At 43.9% G+C, this 24,543-nt stretch overlaps 1 protein-coding gene across 1 annotated transcript in view; it reads right to left on the reverse strand.

Annotated features, from left to right (window-relative positions):
• si:dkey-103j14.5 (isoaspartyl peptidase/L-asparaginase) overlaps nt 1-24,543 on the reverse strand; it is a 272,215-nt gene that overhangs the window by 188,918 nt on the left and 58,754 nt on the right. Inside the window, exon 2 of the mRNA XM_068017146.1 lies at nt 22,778-22,920. Within this exon, the coding sequence (XP_067873247.1) occupies nt 22,778-22,920 (143 nt within the window). The remainder of the gene's footprint in view (nt 1-22,777; nt 22,921-24,543) is intronic.

Raw genomic sequence — 24,543 nt, forward strand, 5'->3', positions numbered from 1 at the left:
GAAACCCCCTGCTGATTACTACCTGCCACACCTCCTCGGCTGATGAATCAGTGCATCTCCATGTTAAATACCAACTTGAAGAAGCACTGAGGGTAGCAAGGGCACAAAATGTACTCTGGGTGGGGGACTTCAATGTCCATCACCAAGAGTGGCTCGGTACCACCACTACTGACCAAACTGGCCGAATCCTAAAACGTAGCTGCAAGACTGGGTCTGCGGCAGCTGGTGAGGGAACCAACAAGAGGGAAAAACATACTTGACCTCATCCTCACCAATCTGCCTGTCGCAGATGCATCTGTCCATGACAGTATTGGTAGGAGTGACCACCACACAGTCCTTGTGGAGACGAAGTCCCATCTTCACATTGAGGTTACCCTCCATCATGTTGTGTGGCACTATCACTGTGCTAAATGGGATAGATTTCAAACAGATGGTGTGTGGGCCATCAGCAGCAGCAGAATTGTATTCAAACACAATCTGTAACTTCATGGCCTGGCATATTCTCCACTCTACCATTACCATCAAGCTGGGGAACCAACCCTGGTTCAATGAAGAGAGCAGGAGGGCATGCCAGGAGCAGCACCAGACATACCTCAAAATGAGTTGTCAGCTTGGTATACCTACAACATGGGACTACATGTATGCCAAACAGCAGACGCAGTATGTGATAGACAGGGTTAAGTGATCCCACAACCAACGGATCAAATCTAAGCTCTGTAATCCTGCCACATCCAGTCGTGAATGATGGTGGACAATTAAACAACTGACAGGAGGAGAAGGCTCCACAAATATCCCCATCCTCAATGATGGGGGAGCCCAGCACATCAGTGTAAAAGACAAGGCTGAAGCATTTGCATCCATCTTCAGCCAGAAGTGCTGAGTAGATGTTCACCCAATTCCCACAGACTCCAGTTTTTCTAGGGATCCTTGATGCCATACTCAGTCAAATGCTGACTTAATGTCAAGGGCAGTCACTCTCACCTCATCTCTTGAGTTCAGCTTTTTTGTCCATGTTTGAACCAAGGCTGTAATGAGGTCAGGAGCTGAGTGGCCCTGGCGGAACCCAAAATGAGTGTCAGTGAGCAGGTTATTGCTGAGCAAGTGCTACTTGATAGCACTGTCGACAACAACTTCCATCACTTTACTGATGATTGAGAGTAGACTGATGGGACGATAATTGGCCGGGTTGGATTTGTCCTGCTTTTTGTGTACAGGTCATACCTGGGCAATTTTCCACATTGCCGAGTAGATGCCAGTGTTGTAGCTATACTGGAACAGCTTGGCTAGGGGCCCGGCAATTTCTGGAGCACAGGCCTTCAGTACTATTTCCGGAATATTTTCAGGGTCCAATGCCTTTTCAGTATCCAGTGCCTTCAGTAGTTTCTTGATATCACGCGGAGTGAATCAGGCATTTGTAATGCTGGGGACTTCAGGAGGAGGCTGAGATGGATCATCAACTCGGCACTTCTAGCTGAAGATGGATGCAAATGCTTCAGCCTTATCTTTCGCACTGATGTGCTGGGCTCCCCCATCATTGAGGATGGGGATATTTGTGGAGACACCTCCTCCAGTTAGTTGTTTAATTGTCCACCATCATTCATGACTGGATGTGGCAGAACTGCAGAGCTTAGATCTGATCCGTTGGTTGTGTGATCGTTTAGCTCTGTCTATTGCATGCAGTTTGGCATGCAAGTAGTTCTCTGTTGTAGCTTCACCAGGTTCACACCTCATTATTAGGTATGCTTGGTGCAACTCCTGCACTCTTCATTGAACCCAGGGTTGGTCCCCCGGCTTGATGGTGATGGTAGAGTGGGAGACATGCCGGGCCATGAGGTTACAGATTGTGGTTGAGTACAATTCTGCTGCTGCTGATGGCCCACAGCGCCTCATGGACATCCAGTTTTGCATTGCTAGATTTGTTTGAAACTTATCCCATTTAGCACGGTGGTAGTGCCACACAACATGATGGAGGGTATCCTCAATGTGAAGACGAGACTTCATCTCCACAGGGACTGTGCAGTGGTCACTCCTACCAATACTGTCATGGACAGATATATCTGCGACAGGCAGATTGGTGAGGACGAGGTCAAGTATATTTTTCCCTCACCACCTGCCGCAGACCCAGTCTAGCATCAATGTCCTTTAAGACTCGGCCAGCAATGGTGTTACCAAGCCACTCGGTGATGGACATTGAAGTCCCCCACCCACAGTACATGCTGCACCCTTGCAACCCTCAGTGCTTCCTCCAATTGGTGTTCAACATGGAGGAGTACTGATTGATCAGCTAAGGGTGGTAGGCAGTTTCCTTGCCCACGTTTGACCTGCTGTCCACAGTCAATGTTGAGGACTCCCAGGGCAACACCCACCCGACTGTATACCACTGTGCCGCCACTTCTGCTGGGTCTGTCCTGGTGGTGTCTGGGCCATTGTAAGGTATGATTTCCCCAGTGAGTATGACTATATCAGGCTACTGCTTGACTAGTCTGTGGGACAGCTCTCTCAACTTTTGCACAATCCCCCAGATGTTAGTAAGGAGAGCGTTGCTGGGTTTGCGTTGTTTCTGGTGCCTTGGTCGATGCCAGGTGGTCCATCCAGTTTCATTCCTTATTGACTTCGTAGCCATTTGCTAGGCCATTTCAGAGGGCATTTAAGAGTCAACCACATTGCTGTGGGTCTGGAGTCTCACATAGGCCAGACCGAGTAAGATGGGTTTTTACAGCAATGATTTCATAGACATCATTAGACTAGCTTTTAATTCCAGATTTTTATTTATTGAATTCAAATTCCACCTTTTGCCATGGCAGGATTTGAACCCATGTCCCCAGAGCAATACCCTGGGTTGGGTCGCTGGGTTACTAGTCCAGTGACAATACCACTACACCACCACCTCCTCAGAGATGCACTGTAGCAACTCACCAAGACCCCTTAGACAACACCTTCCAAACCCACGACCTCTACCACCTAGAAGGACAAGGGCAGCAGATGCATGGGAACACCACCACCTGCAAGTTCCCCTCCAAGTCACACACCATCCTGACTTGGAACTATATCACTGTTCCTTCACTGTCGCTGAGTCAAAATCCTAGAACTCCCTCCTAACAGCACTGTGGGTGAACCTACACCCCAAGGACTGCAGCGGTTCAAGAAGACAGCTCACCACCACCTTCTCAAGGGCAATTAGGGATGGACAATGAATGCTGGATTAGCCAGCGATGCCCACATCCCATGAACACATAAAAAAGCCCTCTCTGATGGCTGCTGAAATGGGAGATGGTTCTGAGTGATGTGGTTGAGTGAGGAGGGTGGTCCTGCTTGCCACCCCTTGGCACATCCACATTGTGTGCACTGCAGCCAGAGGGTTTGAGACTGCAGCTGCCAGGTACTGGCACTAGCTGTGCCAGCTAAATGATACCTGCTTGTTGCAGGTGTCCTTGAAGCAGATGGGACAGCTAGTTCTTTGCCAACCTGGAACCTGTGAAGAGAGTTCTCCGTTGTCCCTTGGCAAGAAGATGTGCCAATCCCTGTAGATAGTTGCCGGCATATTGATGGGTGCACCCAGGCTAGGCTGGTAGTTTATCATTCTGGCCTGCTTTCCTTTCATGCAGCATTATTGCGAGTGTGACAAACTGTGACTGGGATACATTCAGAAAAACTTTCAGCCATGCAGTTAGTCAGACATTCACCAACCATGTTTATGACACTCCGCCTGCTTGTCACAGCCCACTGTGGAAGTAGCAACTCTGCATGGACTAATCTTCTGGGAATAAGGATAAATGGAGCAGGGGGAGGGAGGTCAATACAGAATAGCACTGCTGCAAACAGACTTGTCTGGTATAACTCCATTGGTCACCCACTTCCTTCTCCAAACAGCTCAGAGAAGGGAATTCCCAATGGAAAACCCATTGGCGGCACCAAAGGAGTAGGAATAACTTGAGAACATAGAAAGCTATTACTCTGCCCTTTAACTAACTGTCAGCAATTTCTGACTTCCTAACGATGCTGGATGCTCATTATATGTGACAGAGTGCACCACCTGTCTTATTGTCAGGAACTTGCATGCAGGATGTCCCAGCTAAACTTAAATATTTGAATAGGCAGCCTGACCCATTTTCACTGCTGCCAGAAAGGCATTAAGAATCATAGAAACATACAGCGTAATAAGAGGCCATTCACCACATCATGTCTGCGATGGCTCTTTGAAAGAGCAATTGTGCTATGTCCCACACTCCAGCTTTTTGTCTGTAACACTAAGTTCTTCATCGTCAAGCGTCTGTCCAATTCCCATTTTAAAATTATTTTTTGGAATCAGCTTCCACCATCTCTTCAGGTAGAGCATTCCACATTTCAACAGCTCTCTGAATGAAAAACATTCCCTCATCTTTCCCCAAGATCTTTTGCCAGAGATTTTAAATCTATAACCTTTTGGTTATTGACCCACTCGCCAAACAGAATGGTTTTCTCTATTTACCTTATCAAAAGTTCTCATCATCTTGGAAATTTCCATTAGGTCACCTCCTTGGAATAGAGAAAATTAAGAGAACAGACCTTATGTTTCCTACCTTTCCTCATAACTGAAATTCCTCATCCCTGGTAATATCCTGGTAAACCTCCTCTGTATCTTTTCTAAGGCTTTACATCTTTCCTGAAGGGTGATTCCCAGAATTGTCCACAATACTACAGCTGATCCTAACCAGTGATTTAGAAGGTTCTAGCATGATCTGTGTTTTTATTTTAAGTGAGCAGAGATAACAGATCCTCACCCACCGTTCCTCCTGGTCTAGCCTGAGTTACACCCCAAAATCAGGCATCTGATCCCAGAGGAAACTATCCAGCTTCACACAGGGAGAATGGCTTTCAGAGAATGGGTGACAATCAGTGCATCAGTCAGCAGCTGGGGCAAAAGGAAACAAGAAAAAGTGGAAATAAAACTAAACTCTGAGCTAAATGTCGCAATCCTAAACCAGATTAGGAAGGCGGGAAATGACTGATCCTTCCTTCCCCCATACAACTGTCATTGAAGATTGTGACTGGGGGAAGATAGTTCCAAGGAGAATTCCATGTTTTTGTGAGAATGATTATGGTCATCAGAGTGGACAATCACTTACTCTGCGGCTTTTCAGACATCATTGGCAAATAATGATATAACCTCACATTGTACGTGCTAATCAATTATGCTTTTCAAAAGAAATTAGCAATAGTCTATTAAAATGCAGAGACAGGAATTAATTGATTTAATCAAGGCCACAGTCACTGCAATCAACACTAAAGAATGTGCCAACATCAATATTAGTAACCACACAATAAGGACGTGCACTGATGATTTAAGGATGTTGTTTGGGGTGTTAATGTAATACTTATTGTCGGATAATGAAATTTGTTACTTTTGTTTTGACCAGAGATGAACCAGCATTGGCAACCATGGCCAACCCATCTCTAGGACATCTAAAGGTCACAGGTTGGCTTTGACCAAAAGGTCAAAGGACAATGGAGGAGTACGAAAGAGCAGGTCTTTCCTCAATCAAGGAAGGGGAAAATGAAAATGAAGCAGGGGATAGCACCAGAGATAACATCAGGCCTTCAGTTTACAAAGCCTGTCGAACATAATCTTATGATTAGTCACAGCATGGGCTAGGCACTGAGCAAATTGGATAAATGATATCCTCATTTGAATATAGATTCCTGTCAAATAAGATGGATGAACCAGTGGCACGAATAGAGACAAATGGTTTAGATCCAATCGCTATTACAGAGACATGGTTGCAAGGTCATGGAGTGATAGCATCATTTACGGCACAGAAGGTGGCCATTCAGCCCATTGAGTCCATGCTGGCTCTCCACGGAGCTATCGAGTCAATCCCACTCCCCTGCTCAATCCCCGTAGCCCTGCAAGTTTATTTCTCTCAGGTGGCCATCCAATTTCCTCTTGAAGACATTGATCATCTCCGCTTTCACCATCCTTGTGGGCAGTGAGTTCCAGCTCATTACCACCTGCTGTGTAAAAAGGTTCTTCCTCATATTCCCCCTGCAACTCTTGCCCAAAACTTTCAATCTGTGTCCTCTAGGCCTTGCACTATTTGTTAATGGGAACGTTTTTCCTTGTCTAACTTATCTAAGCCTGTCATAATCTTGTATACTTCTATTAAATCTCCTCTTAATCTCCTTTACTCTAAGGAGAACAACCCCAGCTTTTCCAATCGAACCTTCTAAAATCTCCCATCCATGGAACCATTCTGGTAAATCTCCTCTGCACCCTCTCAAGGACCCTCACATCCTTCCTAAAGTGTGGTGACCAGAACTGGACATAATACTTCAGTTGGGGCGTAACCAGAGCTTTATAAAGGTTTAGCATAACGTCCTTACTTCTGAAGGCCAAGATCTCATATGCTTTACTAACCATTCTCTCAATATGTCCTGCCATCTTCAAAGATCGATGCACATGCACACCCAGGTCCCTCTGTTCCTGCACACTCTTTAGAACAGTGCCATTAGGTCTATATTACCTCTCCCTATTCCTTCTGCCAAAATGCATAACCTCATACTTGTCAGTATTAAGTTCCATCTGCCACCTGTCTGCTCATTCTGCTGGCTTATCCAAGTCCTGTTGCAGGCGGTTCATATTATCCTCACTGTTTGCCACTGCTCCAAGTTTGGTGTCATTGCCAAATTTTGAAATTCAATCTGTATTCCAAGACCCAAGTCATTTATAAACAGCAAAAAAGCAGTGGTCCCAGCACTAACCCTTGGGGAACACCACTGTCTACCATCCTCCAGTCTGGGAAAAAACAACCATTTACTATAACTCGTTGTTTTATGTACTTAAATCAATTTTTTATCTAATTGGACACTGATCCTCTTATTCAATGAGCGTCAATTTTGTTTACCAGCCTTTTATGTGGTAGCTTATCAAATGTTTTCTTAAAATGCATATAAACAACATCCAGCGCATTTCCTTCACCAACATTCTCTGTTACTTCATCAAAAAATTCAGTTAGATTAGTCAAGCATGAGCTCCCTTTTACAAATCCATGCTGGCTGTTCTTAATTAACTAGAACCTCTCCAAGTGTCTGTTGATTTTTCCCTGATTATTGTTTCTAAAACCTTACCCACCACTGGCCTGTAGTTGCTAGGACTGTCCTTATACCCTTTCTTCAATAAAGGTGTCACATTTGCCACCCTGAAATCCTCAGGCACCTCCCCTGTATCCAGGGAAGATTGGAAGATTATGAAAAACCCTTCTGCTATCTCCACCCCCACTTCCTTTAGCAACCTGGGTGACCAAGGTTGGGAAATAAATATTCCTGGTGTCACACTCACACAAGGCGAAATTATGAATTATAAACTGATCTTATGAAACAAACCCAAACAGGCTTGAGGAACGACAAAGCAGTCCAGATTCAAACTGACCAATCAGGAGAAAAGATTGTGGTAGCGTGATTGGGAACAATCAGAGCGGAATCAGTGTTGGTTAATTCAGTTACTAGCTCAAAATTGATGATTCCATCTATTGCAGCAAAGAGGAAGGACCCTGCCTAAGATCACCATCTTTAAACTACATGTAGGCAGAGACTGGAGTTTGGCCTTGAACTCCCTACCTGAGAAATTGTATCAGGACTTTTCCATTGACCTACGTCTGGAATGTAACAAGGGCAGTCTTCAAAATTGCATCCATCTTCCTAAACCTCCCAAATCTTTCTTCAATGAGCAAGGGAAAAGATTACAGCCCTGCAATGTTTCAAGTCTTCACCCCAGGGAAAACTTTTCGTTTAGCAGAAAAGTTTAGCAGAGAACTCTTTACAAATCATCAGACCTAACGCATGTTATCTTTATAATCTCTATCTTTTCTTGAATGTCTGTGTACCTGTATGAGAGTGACAGTGGGTGTTGTTGCATATATTTCTGGTGTTGTTTAATAAACATTTATCTTTCTTTTTAAACTTACGAGAAAACCCGTCATTGGCAAAGAGGATATCAGAAAGAAACATTACACAGGTACATTTGGAGATATTTAGGATTGTGTCATAGCATTTGCTGGAGATGATATGTCTGCAGTCCGGGGAATTGAGTTGTTTGATCTGACAAGTGATGCCAGTTTGGTCAGTGTGAAATGGAAAGCATGGCTGGAGGAGTTTGAAGCGTATACTGACAGCCGTGGTTTGTTTTTGGACGGGTGACGGAGGTGCAGAAAGTACAATTACAGGCCTTATTACTGTTCAATATGGGTGCATCAGTGAGGGAGACATGCAAGACATTGCCTGACATGGGAGAAAAAGCATATTATAAATGTGCAGTGAAAGCTTTGAAGGACCATTATGTGGTGACGCCAAATACCACATTCCAAAGGCATGTTTTCCATCAAATGAGACAGAAAGAGGGGAAACAGTGGTCCAATTTGTGACTCGTTTGAGGCAGGAGTTGGATGGATACAATTATGTTGTGATGGATCTGAATAGCCAGATAATGGATCAGGTGGTCCAACATTGCAAATTAGATAGGATGAGGTGTAGGCTTCTGGAAAGAGGAGGTGACTTAACGTTGGATGACACTTTGAAAATAGCGGCTGTATTGGAAGCAGTGGATGGACAAGTTCACAGTGTGAAACGTGGACCCATTTCCACCATCGGCACGACAAAATCTGAGGTTGATCAAATGTCACATCGGAATCCAGGTACATGTAAAAGTAAACAGCAAAAATCTGAGAGTGTGTTTCAGATGCGGCACTTAGGGCACTATGGAAGAAATGATCGCTGCCCTGCCAAGGGAAAGATATGCAGAAAATGTGGGGGCTGAGATGATTTTGCCAAGAAGTCCTGAAGCAAAGCTGAACAGCGCAGGAAGCCTGGAAAACCATGTAAAGGAAAGAGAGATGGAAGTAGTGCAACTGTGAGATGAGTTGAAGAAGATGCAGAGAGTGAAGACACAGATAGCAATCGTGGATACATGTTTTCTGTCAATGGAAGCAACTCTGAGAAAATTCCAGTAATTGTTGGAGGTGTTGAAGTGAACATTATTGTAGATTCAGGCAGTGACAGTAATGTCATTAGCAGAGCACTGTGGGAAGAACTGAAGACAAAGAGAATCACGTGCACATCTCAAAAAAGTGCCAAAAAGCTTTATCGATACACATCTAAAACTCCATTTCAAGCTGTTGGATGTTTCACTGTGAGTGTGAGAGCTGGGGATCAGAATGTGGAGACAGAATTCATAGTAATTGAGGAGGGATTTTTTTTTTTATTCATTCATGGGATGTGGGCATCGCTGGCTAGACCAGCATTTGTTGCCCATCCCTAATTGCCCTTGAGAAGGTGGTGGTGAGCTGCCTTCTTGAGCTGCTACAGTCCATGTGAGGTAGGAACACCCACAGCGCTGTTAGGAAGGGAGTTCCAGGATTTTGATCCAGCGACAGTGAAGGAACGGCGATATAGTTCCAAGTCAGGATGGCGTGTGCCTTGAAGAGGAACTTGCAGGTGGTGGTGATCCCATGCATTTCTTCCCCTTTCCTTCTAGTTGGTAGAGGTCGCGGGTCTGGAAGGTGCTGTCTAAGGAGCCTTGGTGCATTGCTGCAGTACATCTTACAGATGGTACACACTGCTGCCACTGTCCGTCTGTGGTGGAAGGAGTGAATGTTTGTGGATGGGGTGCCAATCAAACGGGCTGCTTTGTCCTGGATGGTGTCGAGCTTCTTGAGTGTTGTTGGAGCTGCACCCATCCAGGCAAGTGGAGAGTATTCCATCACACTCCTAACTTGTGCCGTGTAGATGGTGGACAGGCTTTGGGGAGTCAGGAGGTGAGTTACTCGCCACAGGATTCCTAGCCTCTGACCTGCTCTTGTGGCCACAGTATTTATATGGCTCCTCCCGTTCAGTTTCTGGGCAATGGTAGCCCCTAGGATGTTGATAGTGGGGGATTCAGCGATGGTAATGCCGTTGAATGTCAACGGGAGATGGTTAGATTCTCTCTTGTTGGAGATGGTCATTGCCTGGCACTTGTTTGGCGCAAATGTTACTTGCCACTTATCAGCCCAAGCCTGGATATTGTCCAGGTCTTGCTGCATTTCTACACAGACTGCTTCAGTATTTGAGGAGTCACGATTGGTGCTGAACATTGTGCAATCATCAGCGAACATCCCCACTTCTGACCTTAAGATTGAAGGAAGGTCATTGATGAAGCAACTGAAGATGGTTGGGTCTAGGACACTATCCTGAGGAACTCCTGCAGTGATGTCCTGGAGCTCAGATGATTGACCTCCAACATCCACAACCATCTTCCTTTGTGCTAGGTATGACTCCAACCAGTGGAGAGTGTTCCCACTGATTCCCATTGACTTCAATTTTGTAGGGCTCCTTCATGCTATACTCAGTCAAATGCTGCCTTGATGTCAAGGGTAGTCACTCTCACCTCACCTCTTGAGTTCAGCTCTTTTGTCCATGTTTGAACCAAGGCTGTAATGAGATCAGGAGCTGAGTGGCCCTGGCGGAACCCAAACTGAGTGTCACTGAGCAGGTTATTGTTAAGCAAGTGCCGCTTGATAGCACTGTTGATGATACCTTCCATCACTTTACTGATGATTGAGAGTAGACTGATGGGGCGGTAATTGGCCAGGCTGGACTTGTCCTGCCTTTTGTGTACAGAATATACCTGGGCAATTTTCCACATTGCCGGCTAGATGCCAGTGTTGTAGCTGTACTGTAACAGCTTGGCTAGGGGCGCAGCAAGTTCTGGAACACAGATCTTCAGTATTATTGCTGGAATATTGTCAGGGCCCATAGCCTTTGCAGTATCCAGTGCCTTCAGTTGTTTCTTGATATCACGCGGAGTGAATCGAATTGGCTGAAGTCTGGCATCTGTGATGCTGGGGTCTTCAGGAGGAGGCTGAGATGAATCGTCAATTCGGCACTTCTAGCTGAAGAATGGTGACCCTGTTCTTTGTAGAGAAACCGGCCAAGCCTTGGGGATGTTACACATTGACTTGAAAGTGAATTCAGTGAAATCCTATGCAGGTTTCGGCAGGAGTTTGGACCAGTGTTTCAAGGAATTGGGACGTTGCACAACTGCCTAGTGAGATTAACCATTGACGAGAACGTGAAGCCTGTAGCTCAGCCTATACGCAGAACACCTTTTGGTCTAAGAGGGAAAGTTGAGGCAAAGATCAAGGAACTGGTTGACCAAGACATCATGGAGCCAGTAGAAGGACCAACACCATGGGTGGGCTCTGTTGTGGTAGTGTCTAAACCAAATGGTGACATTTCACTCTGTGTTGATATGACACAGGTAATTGAAACGGTGGTGAGAGAATGTCACCCAATTCCCACTGTGGACAAAATCGGTCAAGAGTTGTCAACAAGCAAGATATTCTTCGAATTAGACTTAAAATGGGGATACCATCAGCTGGAGCTTCATCCTGATTCAAGGAAAGTGACAACTGTTGTCACTCATCATGAACTTTACTGATAGAAGAGATTGCTATTTGACATTAATGTGGCACAAGTGATTTACCAACACAAAATCCATAAAGTGATCCAAGGAATCCCGGGAACATCCAATGACATCATTATTCATGGTGCCAATAGAGAGGAACATGGAGAGAGGTTGAGATTAGTATTGGCGAGATTGCAGTCAGCAGGACTTAATTTAAATGCAGACAAGTGCTGGCTGAGCGTGAACAGAGTTAAGGTTCATGGGCTGTAAACTCACGAGCAGTGGAATCAATCCTGCCAAAGACAGGATAGAAGCAATAGCAGAGGCACATGAACCAAACAATGTCCACGGCTTGAGAAGTTTTCTGGGACTTGTGAACTACTGTGCGAGGTATATCCCAAACTTCACTACCCTGGCTGATCCATTGAGGAAGTTATCCAGAAAGAATGAATGGTTCAGATTTGCTGAAGAATAGAAAGCAGCATTCAAATCTTGGAAAGACAGCCTGACAAGTGCTCGAACACTGAGATACTATGATCCAAATGCACCAATGAACGTCATTGCAAATGCTAGTCCAGTGGGATTAGGAGCAGTACTGGTGCAAATGTATGTTGAGGGCCCAAGAATCATTGCTTATACAAGCAGATGTCTGACAGATGTGGAGAGAAGATATTCTCAGATGGAGAATGAGACCCTAGGATTGGAGTGGGCATGTGAAAGAATCTATGCATACATGTTCGGCATCAAGTTTGAATTAATGACGGATCACAAGCCATTACAGATGATTTATTCTCCGAGATCCAAACCATGTGCTAGAATTGAAGGATGGGTTTTGAGAATCCAGCAATACAAGTACAAGGTGGTTCACATTACTGGAAAGATGAACATTGCTGACTCGCTGTTATCTCTACTGAGGGAGGATCAAGCTCACAGATCTTCACCAGAGAAGGAAGCTGAATCATTCATGCGGTTTGTGGCAGTTCATGCTACACCAGAGCAATGACACCTAGAGAGTCAGACAAAGATCCAGAATTGGATGACATCAGACAGAGAATGCAAGCTGGAAATTGGAAGAATTGCCCGTTCAGAGCATACATCATTATATGAGATGAAATGTGCATAATTGGGAAGTGTATTCTCAGAGATAACAGACTTATAGTGCCACAAAAGCTTAGGCCTAGACTGGTGATGCTAGCTCATGAGGGTCAATTGGGAGTGCTTGATACTAAGCAAAACTTACAAACTAAAGTATGGTGGACAGGAATGGAGAAAGATGTGCAGCAGTTTGTCAAAACATGTCATGGATGTCAACTTGTCAGTAGATCCAATCCACCAGAACTAGTATGCAGTACACTGTTACCGGCTGGACCATGGGAGGATGTCGCAGTTGAATTCTTCGGTCCATTTCCATCAGGAGAGTCCGTACTAGTGGTGATTGACTATTACAGCCGTTTATTATGAGTATATAGTAATGAAGTCTACAACAGCGGACAAAACAGTGTTTGCATTGACTGAAATATTTACAAACATGGGCTATCAGTCACTTTGTATTCAGACAATGGGCCACAGAGCTGAGGGACATTAGAGTTGATCAGGAGGTTCGAGATCATGATGCTGAGAAAAAGGGTGCTGCAAAGTTTTATGCAGACCACAGAAGGAGAGCTCGACAGTCTGATGTGATACCAGGTGATAAAGTATTGCTGAGACGGGAGAGTCCGAGTAAGATGGATACACCATATTATCCTAAGATCCTATTGCCAAGAAGGGAAATAGTGTGACTGTGCAATTGCCAGAAGGAGTACTGTATGACAGAAATCCTTCATACATTAAAAAGTTTTATGGTGACAAAGACACAACAGATTGGTTCATGGACAAGAAGCAATGAATTGGCAGGCTGTAACAAGTGGAGTGCCACAAGGATCAGTGCTGAGGCCTCAGCTATTTACAATCTATATTAATGACTTAGATGAAGAGACGGAGAGTAATGTATCTAAGTTTGCTGATGATACAAAGCTAAGTGGGAATGCAAGCTGTGAGGAGGACACAAAGAGGCTGGAAAGAGATAAAGTGAATGGGCAACAAGGTGGCAAATGGAGTATAATGTAGGGAAGTGTGAGGTTGTTCATTTTGGTAGTAAGAATAGAAAAGTATAATTTTTTTTAAAAGACATGAAACTTGTAAATGTTGATGTTCACAGGGTCTTGGGTGTACTTGTACAAGGAACACAGGAAGTTAGCATGCAGGTGCAGCAAGAAATTAGGAAGTCAAATGGCATGTTGGCATTTATTGCAAGTGGATTGGAGTACAGGAATAAAGAGGTCTTGCTACAATTGTACAGGGCTTTGGTGAGACTTCACCTGGAGTAGTGTATGCAGTTTTGTTCTTCATATGTGAGCAAGGATATTCTTGCACTGGAGGCAGCACAGCGAAGGTTCACTAGATTGGTCCCTGAGATTAAAGGGTTGTCCTTTGATCAGAGGATCAGTAAATTGGGTCTATACTCTCTGGAGTTTCAAGAATGGGAGATGATCTCAATGAAACGTACACGATTCAGTGGCAGGAAACAAAGGATAATAGTTGATGGGTGTTTTTGCGACTGGAGGCTGTTTCCAGTGGCATTCTGCAGGGCTCAGTACTAAGTCCCTGCTTTTTGTGGCATATATTAACGATTTGGACATAAATGTAGGGGACATGATCAAGAAGTTTGCCGATGACACAAAGATTGGCTGTGTGGTAGATAGCGAGGAGGATAGCTGTAGGCTGCAGGAAGATATTGATGGTCTGGTCAGATGGGCAGAAAAGTGGCAAATGGAATTAAACCCAGAGAAAAAAAAGGGGATACATTTGGGGAGGTCAAACAAGGCAAAGGAAATCATGATTAATGGAAAATACTGAAAGTGTCGAGGAAGTGAGGGACCTTGGAGTGAATGTCCCCAGATCCCTGAAGGTAGCAGGATAGATCGATAAGGTGGTTAAGAAGGCATATAGAATCCTTTCCTTTATTAGCCGAGGCCTCTCTTTCTTTGGCCTCCTTGTCTCAAGAGACAATGGGTAAGCGCCTAGAGGTGGTCAGTGGTTTGTGAAGCAGCGCCTGGAGTGGCTATAAAGGCCAATTCTAGAGTGACAGACTCTTCCACAGGTGCTGCAGATAAAATTGGTTGTCGGGGCTGTTACACAGTTGGCTCTCTCCTTGCACTTCTATCTTTTTTCCTGCCAACTGCTAAGTCTCTTCTACTCGCCACTCTTTAGCCCCGCCTTTATGGCTGTCCACCAGCTCTGGCGAACGCTAGCAACTGACTCCCACGATTTGTGGCCAATGTCACAGGACTTCATGTCCCGTTTGCAGACATCTTGAAAGCAGAGACATGGATGGCTTGGTCTCCCCAAACCCAAACACTCCCAGGCCCCAAACACTCCTTTCAGGTGAAGCAGCGATTTACTTGTACTTCTTTCAATGTAGTATACTGTATTCGCTGCTCACAGTGTGGTCTCCTCTACATTGGGGAGACCAAGCGCAGACTGGGTGACCGCTTTGCGGAACATCTCCGCTCAGTCCGCAAGCAGGACCCTGAGCTTCCGGTTGCTTGCCATTTCAACACTCCCCCCTGCTCTCATGCTCACATCTCTGTCCTGGGATTGCTGCAGTGTTCCAGTGAACATCAACGCAAGCTCGAGGAACAGCATCGCATCTACCGATTAGGCACACTACGGCCTGCCGGACTGAACATTGAGTTCAATAATTTCAGAGCATGACAGCCCCCCACTTTACTTTCATTTTTAGTTATTTTTTCTTCCTTTTTTTTTACATTCCTTTTTACATTTTTTACAATCTTTTTTTGCATTTATTTCATTTCATCTTAGTTTGTTCAGTTTGCTTACCCACTGTTTTTTTCAGGTTGTTTTTCTTCAGGTTTGCACTTGCTGCTGTTCAATATTCAGTATATTCACACCTAATCTGTACTAATGCTTTGTCTTTCAACACACCATTAACATATTGTTTGCCTTTGCTCCGTGACCTTTTGGTCAGCTATGTGGCCTGGTCCAATCTGCACCTTCTCCTTTGTTATCTCTTGCCCAACCCCCACCTCACTTGTTTATAATCTGTGACTTTTCTAATATTTGTCAGTTCCGAAGAAGGGTCGCTGACCCGAAACGTTAACTCTGCTTCTCTTTCCACAGATGCTGCCAGACCTGCTGAGTGATTCCAGCATTTCTTGTTTTTGTTTCAGATTTCCAGCATCCGCAGTATTTTGCTTTTATTTTAGAGGTTATGCTGGAACTGTATAACTCATTGGTTAGGCCACAACTTGAGTACCGTGTGCAGTTCTGGTCACCTCATTACAGAATGGGTGAAATTGCACTCGAGGGGGTACAGAGGAGATTTATGAGGATGTTGCCAGGACTGGAAAAATGTAGCTATGAGGAAAGATTGGATAGGCTGGGATTGTTTTCCTTGGAACAGAGAAGGCTGAGGGGAGATCTGATTGAAATGTACAAAATTTTGAGGGGTCTGAATAGAATGGAGGCAAAGGGCCTATTCACCTTCGCAGAGAGGTCAGTGACAAGGGGGCATAGATTTAAAGTGATTGGTACAAAAATTAGAGGGGAGATGAGGAAACATTTTTTCACGCAGATTGAGGTTGGAGTCTGGAACTTACTGCCTGAAAGGGTAGTTGAGGCAGAAACCCTCAACTCATTCAAAAGGAGTTTGGATATGCACCTCAAGTGCTGTAATCTACAGGGCTACGGACCAAATGCTGGAAGGTGGAATTAGAATGGGTGGATTGGTTTTCGGCAAAGACACGATGGGTCAAGTGGCCTCTTTCTGTGCCTTAAACTTTCCATGGTTCTAAGATTCTGAAGGGGCTTGACAGGGTAGACACTAGGTGGGAAATCAAGAACATGGGGGCACAGTCTCAGGATAAGGGGCTGATCATTTCGGACTGAGATGAGGAGAAATGTCTTCACACAAAGGATTGTGAATCTTTGGAATTCTCTACTCCAGAGGGTAATGGATGCTCCGTAATTGAATATATTTAAGGATGTGATAGACAGATTTTTTGTCTCAGGGAATCAAGCAATACGGGGGAGTGGGCGAGAAAGTGGAATTGAAGGCCAAGATTCGCAATGATCATATTGAATGGTGGAGCAGGCAGGATGAGCTGTAGTGTCTACTCCTGCTCCTATTTCTTATGTTTTTATTCCTCAATGCACATCTACATCTAGAACTAGCATAGGGTCTAAAAGCTGCAGGAATATATGTTTTTTTCTTGTAAAGACATTGATGCATTGAAAAGGATTCTGAGAAGAATAACTTGCATTGATATCACAAGGCGTTATCAAATGGGATCTGACACCAGGTCACACAAGGAAGTATTAGAGCAAAATACTGCAGATGCTGGAAATCTGGAATAAGAACAGAAAATGCTAGAAATACTCAGCAGAAACAAAGTTAACATTTCAGGTCAGTTCTGATGAGAGGTCATTGACCTGAAATGTTAACTCTCCACAGATGCTGCCTGACCTGCTGAGTATTTCCAGCATTTTTCTGTTTTTATTAAATAGATATTAGGGGAGGTCATCAAAAGTTTTGTCAAAGTGGTTGGTTTTAATGAGTGGCTTAAAGAAAGAGAGAGAGAGATAAAGAGGTGCAGAGGTTTAGAGAGGGAATTCCAGAGCTTGGGGCCAAGGCAGCTGAAGGCACAGCTGCCAATGGTGGAGTAAAGGAAACTAGGGATAAGAGGCCAGAATTGGAGGAGTGCAACAGCAGGATTCAATGTTATGAATAGACACGTGTGGAGCTGAACTTGTTTTCACTAAGAGTAGACATGATCCAGTTATTACATATGTGGAGAGACATTTATAATATAAATGTGCTCTAGCCATAGTCCCAAAGGACCATAGACATCTCTCCCCATTAGAGAGACAGTTGGTGATGTATAGCTTGAGGGTCATCACTCCCCAAGGCAAGGAGGCAGGCCTCCATGAACTACCATGTATAAGTGTAAAGCAGGTTTTGAGCACTGAAGTACAGGACACAGGCTCAAAATCAAACCCAACACATCTGAAATGAAACTGGAGACTAAAATAATTGCTTCTCCAGAGTGGGAGAAATGTGAGAGAGTCCAGTAAAAGCAATCAGTGTGTTGCTCATTAACACATTTCCAACAGTTAGGGAGAATGATCTGATAGGTATCAGAATTCAAGGCTGAAGTATCCATGGTAACACTGAGCCCTTAGCACTGGGGCAAGAGGGGTCGAGTATGGGGGCAAGAGAATGGGGTTGTCTGTGGAGGGTAGCCAGTCGCAGCCAAGATAGTGGCGACTTGGAGACAGATCGACAATCTGGGATTATTCACCATTACATTTAGGGATTAGAAAGTACTTACGCAGATTTATTCTGCAGACAATTAAGTTGGTAAGTTTATTACACAGATTGAACATAGTTTGTGGAAAATGAAGATCCAATAAGCCAAAAATGGCTTTTTTCATTCCATGATTTGGTAAGTACTTAATACAAAACTATGTCACTAATAAAATATTTATCATTGTTTGACTGGTTAATAATGTAAATTTTATTTTAGAGTTTTTTTATGTTGTTCCCATTGAGAGGTTATCAAACACATAAACAGAATTGAAGAATTTACCAGAAATAAAGCAGATGGGGTTATGCCTCATCTGTGAAAAAGTTGTTACTGAGAATATGATTTGTTTTAGTAAAGCAACAGACATTGTTCATTGATTTTGGCTGAATTAATCTCACAATAGATAAATATGTGTTTGCATTGATTTTAATCCTACCTCATTAACTCCAGATATAAACAAATGAAAATACAAAAATGTAATTTCCTATATTGCCTGTGTCCTTACTTGTACCAAGCCCCGTCACTCATCACTGTAGTGTTGTGCTATGCCTTTAAGTCTTCATTAAATGATTGCCACAGGCTTTATATTCAGATTCAACACAAACACTATTTATTGTCTGACATATCTACGTAGTATGATCTCAGGTCCAGGTCTTTTCCTCACTCGTGTGCATGCTCTTTGCAAGCCATGTGCTGAATGCAGCTCTCAAAATGGTGTCTCCTCCTTATATATGTATGATGATGTCATCAGTTACATCATTGACTTGGTCGCTTAAAGGTAAAGTTTCTTAAAGGTGAAGTCAGCACTACACTAAATTACAATTACCCCTGTGCTCGCTGATCTACACTGACTCCCGGTCCAGCAACATCCAATTTTAAAATTCTCATCTGTGTGTTTAAATCCCTCCATAGCCACTCCTCTCCCTATCTCTGTATCTTCTCCAGCCCTACAACCCTTTGAGTTATCAGTGCTCCTCTAATTCTGGCCTCTTGAGCATCCCCAGTGTTAATCGTTCTACATTGGTGGCCGTGCCTTCAGTTGCCTAGGCCCCAAGCTCTGGAATTCCCTCCCTAAACCTTTCCACCTCTCTACCTCGATTTCCTCCTTTAAGATGCTCCTTAAAACCTACATCTTTAACGAAGCTTTGGTCATCTGCCCTAATATCTACTTATGTCGCTCAGTGTCAGATGTGTCTGACAATAAAAACAAAATACTGTGGATGCTGAAAATCTGAAATAAACAGAAAATGCTGGAAATATTCAGTAGGTCAGGCAGCATCTGTGGAGAGAGAAACAGAGTGAAAGGTGACAGACCTGAAACGTTAACTATGTTTCTCTCTCCACAGATGCTGCCTGACCAACTGAGTATTTCCAGCATTTTCTGTTTTTATTTGTCTGATAATGCTCCTGATATTTTACTAAATTAAAGCTGCTACATAAATGCAAGTTGTTGTTGATGTCAGAAATTTGTCCTTCCTCTGTTTTCTCATTAAGGATCTTCATTTGTTCCTTTCATCTCTGTAACAGTGAGCCATTTCAATCATTATGCTTCTCATGACTACTGGAGCCTTGGCCTAGCTGATGGAGTTTCTAATTTGGACTCCAGTCGGCATTGTCACCCTCAGACATCATGGAACGGCTGATGTGGAGGGGCAGGGATGCAGGGAATAGTATAACTGTCAGACTGTGTCTGCCTGAGTGGTGCCTTTGTTTGGCACCAGTGCGGGTTGAAGATAGGCCCATTGAAATTAGGGGGCTGACTCTGTGACCTGCTCCCTGGTTCTAACAAGGTTCCATACTGGGAGTGCAGCAACGCTGGGTTTACCCAAGCATTTAACTGTGCTGTACTTGAGGCTGCTTAATACTGATATCGAAAAGTGTTCCATTTCCTAGCACTAATATCCTTCACTTTGATCAGTGCCAAATTTGCAAAAAGAAATGTTTAGTTAAAAAGAAACCTTCCACTGCACATCATAAAATGAAAGGACCTGCAGTTATACTGCACTTTTCACAACCTCAAGACATCCCAAAGTGCTTTACAACCAATGAAGTACTTTTTGAAGTGTGATCACTGTTTAATGCAGGAAACGTGGCAGCCAATTTTCACACAGCAAGATCCCACAAACAGTAATAAGATAATGACCAGATAATCTGTGTTAGTTAGGGATGTAGGTTTCCTCTGTTAGCTGTAAGGATCCCATGTGAGTGACTTTAGATAGCCCACAACTTGAAGCTGTCCTTAATTCTGCCCCGTGATTGACAATCGCAAATCGAAAGACCAAGCTTATTTTTTTTAATTTGTGATGTACAGTCACTTCTGAGGTGGTACCAGCCAGCATCTTGTAGAAAGAAGTCCTATGTAGGCTAGGCCAGGTGGGGTGACATGCTCCATTCCCTGAAAGACACTAAGGAGACAATCTAATACCATCTCATAGCCCACAGATTCAAATTCATGATTTGGTGGGATTAGATCTGATGACTTCTTTTAGTCCAGAACCAAACTCATCAGCTATTCCACTCACACTACAGCGAGTGCAGGAAATTTAAAATATCGCAACAGTGCAGTAAGGGTTGCTCTTCTGAGATTGGGCCTGAGGCAGTTTGCTGGATTAAAGTGGAAAGAACTCTACTCTGCAACCAACCCTGACACTATCATTAAACCTGCTAATAAGGGCAGTGCTGTTTTCGTTCGGCAGACAGACCTCTACCTTGTAGAGACTGAATTCCAACTCTCCAGCACCTCCTCCTATCTTCCCCAAACCATGACCCCACCACCGAATATTAAGCTATCTTTTCCCAGAGCGTTACTGACGTTACTCCCGCTGGAGATTTCCCCGCTTGCCCTCCAATCTAATATTCCCCCAACCCCACACAGCCTGCTTCTATCTCCCTCCAAAGACCGACAAAGGCGATTGCCCTGGTAGACTCATCACTTCAGTCTGTGATACCCCACAAAATCTATTTGTTCCTATCTCAGCTCTATTTTTTCTCCCCTTATTCAGTCTCTTCCCTCCTATATCCGTGACTCTTCTGACACCTTCCACCACTTTACCAGTTTCCAGTTTGTTGTCCCTAACTATCTCCTTTTCACCTTGGATGTCCAATCTCTCTGCAGTCTGAGAGATCTCCGCTTCTTCCTTGAAATGAGGTCTGACCAGTCCCCATCCACCATCACCCTGCTCTGCCTGGCTGAACTTGTTCTTAGAGTAAACAACTTCTCCTTTGATTCCTTTCACTTCCTCAAAATAAAATGCATTGCTATGGGTCCTTGCTATGTCTGTCCTTTTGTGGGATATGTGGAACATCTTTGTTCTAGTCCTACTCAGATCCCTTCTCTAACCTCTTTCTCTGGTACATTGATGACCGTATTGGTGTTGTTTCCTGCGTTCGCCTTAAACTGGACAATTTCAGCAATTTTGCTTCAAATTTCCACCCCTTCCCCACCTTTATATAATCCATCTCTGACTTTTCTCTTCCCTTCTGTGACTTCTCTATCTCCATTTCTGGGGATAGGCTGTTGACCGATATCTACTATTAGCCCACAAACTCCCACAGCTACCTTGACTACATTTCCTCACATCCTGCTTCCTGGTAATGACTCTATTCCATTCTCCCAGTTTCCCCAGCCTCTGTTGTATCTGTTCTGATGATGTAATCTTCCATACGAGAGCTTTCAATATGCCTTCTCTTTTCCCCAACCAAGGATTACTCTCCACTGTGATTGACAGGGCCCTTGACTGTGACTGCTCTATTCCCCACATTCTGCTTTCACCCCTTCCCCACCTCAGGACAGCCAATGAAGTGCAGTCTAAGAGCAGTTGTTGTTGTAATGTAGGAAATGCAGCAGCCAGTCTGCTCAAAGCAAGGTCCCAATGTGATAATAACCAGTGGTTGGTTGAGGGATAAATATTGGCCAAGAGAGGAGGATAAATCCCCTGTTCGTCTTTGAAATAGTCATACAGTCATAGAGTCGTACAGCATAGAAACAGGCCCTTCGGCCCACTGGGTCCATGCCGACCATAATGCCTATCTATACTAATCCCATCTGCCTGTATTAATTCCATATCCCTCTATGCCTTTCTCATTCAAGTACCTGTCCAGATGCCTCTTAAATGTTGCTACTATTTCTGCCTCTACCACCTCCCCTGGCAGCTCATTCCAGATACCCACTATTCTTTGTGTGAAAAATTTACTCCTTTGATCCCCTTTAAACCTCCTCCCTCTCACCTTAAATCTCTGCCCTCTAATTTTAGTCCCCCCTACCATGGGAATCAGACTCTGGCTATCTACTCTATCTATGCCTCTCATAATTTTATATACCTCGGTCATGTTCCTTCTCAGCCTCCTTCGCCCCAGGGAAAACAGACCCAGCCTATCCAATCTCTCTTTATAACTCGAGCCCTCCAAACCAGGCAACATCCTTGTGAATCTTTTCTGCACCCTCTCTAGCTTAATCACATCTTTCCTGTAGTGCGGTGACCAGAACTGCACACAGTGCTCCAAATGCGGCCTAATCAACGTTATGTACAACTGTAACATGACGTCCCAACTCTTGTACTCAATGCCTCGGCCGATGAAGGCAAGCATGCCATAGTCCTTCTTCACCACCCTGTCTACCTGTGTTGCCACTTTCAGGGAACTATGTACTTGCACCCCAATGGTGCAATGGGATATTTTACATCCACCTGAGAGAGCAGCTGTGGCCTTGGTTTAACATCTCATCCAAGAGACAGGACCTCCAGCAGCGCAGCACTCCCTCAGTACCACACTGAATTGTCAGCCTGGATTAAATCTTATGGATTGAGCCTTGAGCCCACAACCTCCTGATTCAAAGGCGAGAGTTTTATCAAGTGAGTCATGGCTGACTCCTTACATAGATGTTTGTTCGTCAGTAACAGGAACTTATTTGTCCCGGAGGTTTTCTATTATGTTCCTTTGGAAGCTAGACCGCTGACTGAAGCATTTTCTGCAAGAAAAGAAATGGGGAAAACTGTACCTTATCCATGACTGAGCGGGCAAGTGTCACCGGATTAGAAATGTTCTTAGCACAGGAGATTGCTCCGGAGGCTAGTGTTTTACCGTCCATAATGATTGCATCAAGCTCAACATCACCATCAGCATTCAGCACAGCACCGTGACCTAGAGGAAAGCATTCAATTTGTTAAAAGGTCAAACCTGCTTAGCCTCAAGCTTCGGGAATTGAAGTTGAGAAAACAATTCCATCGCTGTTTACAGGCTGTCTTCTGACAGCCTGTGTCCTTATCACGCTAAAGAGAGATGGTCTCAATCCTTGAAGTAAATTTATTGCTGGCAGCCAGAGCACCAAAGAAATGATTTTTTTGGTTTTATTATTGTTTTACATTTTTCTTCTTGTTTAATGTATAACTTGTTGACATATGTCACTGAGCATGCTAGTTATTGCATGATTCAAACAATATTGACTAACGTTCTAACAGTGTGAACTCTTTAAACTCACTGTGTGCCAGTAGGGTGGGGTGGAGTTGCATTTAACCATTCCAAGCACCAATTTTTAAATAACGGCTACAAGACTTTGTTTTATAACTCAATAAGCATGACAAATCCACTTCACTATATTTCTTGACTACATTGAGAGATCCCACAAATCAACAAGCACTATTGAGCTTTATGGTGCAATGTGGCATCAAATTAATCTATATAGCATCAATAAATCATGCTGTCTTTATTCTCCGTTATTTTTTTGAAGCATGTTCAATCAATTTGGCCCTCTGCTGTGCTTGAGACAGCATCGAATGTTTTATATTGTGTCTCTCGGTCCACCAGCTGTTCCAGAAACTTAACGTCAATATCATTAATCAATCTGAACTTTAAAGTTTCCTGTTTTAGTTCTGTTTTTGACCTCTATTTAAGCCAATTGCAACTTAACCCCTAAATTTCGATGTAATTGCTGCTTAAAAGCAAATTCCAATCTGGTAAAAGAGATGCATTTATGTTAGGGTGCTTCTAGAAACTAGCACTGATGCATGACTGTGACACTAAACTGAATAGCAAAAATACTCCTTTACACTAGTGTTTAGATCTATTACCTTTTCGGTGCAATACTGAATCAACAATTTGTTGTCATCAATTTGAAATAAAGCTTCAAATAACCATTGTATGAAGACAGTGCTCCAGAATCAACACCAACGTATCTTGAACACTTAACAGTCTGCTCTACAAACCATTTCAATCAATATGCATTTGTTATCCAGCCACAAACATAACAACTTGCATTTATGTTGCACCTTTAAAATAGCAAAATGCCCCAAGATGCTTTGCAGGAGCGATTATCAAAGAACCGAGCCAAAGACGACATTCGGGGAGGTGACCAAACACTTGGTTAAATAGTTAAGTTTTAAGCAGTGCCTTAAGGGAGGAAGGGGTCGAAGGGAGGGAATTCCAGAGTTTAGGGCCTTAAACAGCTGAAGGCACAGCCGCCAATGGTGGGCTGAAGTAAGTGGGAATGTGCAAGAGGCTAGAGTTGGATGAGGGCAGAGAGCTCAGAGGGCTGTAGGGCTGGAGGAGCTGAGCTAGGGAGGGGTGAGGTCATGGTGGGGTTTGAACACAAGGATGAGGTAGCACACAAACAACTGGATTACAACGTAAGGCCACATTGAATGAGCATTGTTATGCCACAAACTGTCTGTAGATCACATAGTCAAGTAACAAAATATGCACCATAGCTGGAAATAAAATGGGTGAATAATAGGCAATTGCATTGTGCTCAGCATTGGAAACAGAAGG

Source organism: Heterodontus francisci, chromosome 3 (assembly GCF_036365525.1).
Source record: "Heterodontus francisci isolate sHetFra1 chromosome 3, sHetFra1.hap1, whole genome shotgun sequence".
NCBI classification, from domain to species: Eukaryota; Metazoa; Chordata; class Chondrichthyes; order Heterodontiformes; family Heterodontidae; genus Heterodontus; species Heterodontus francisci.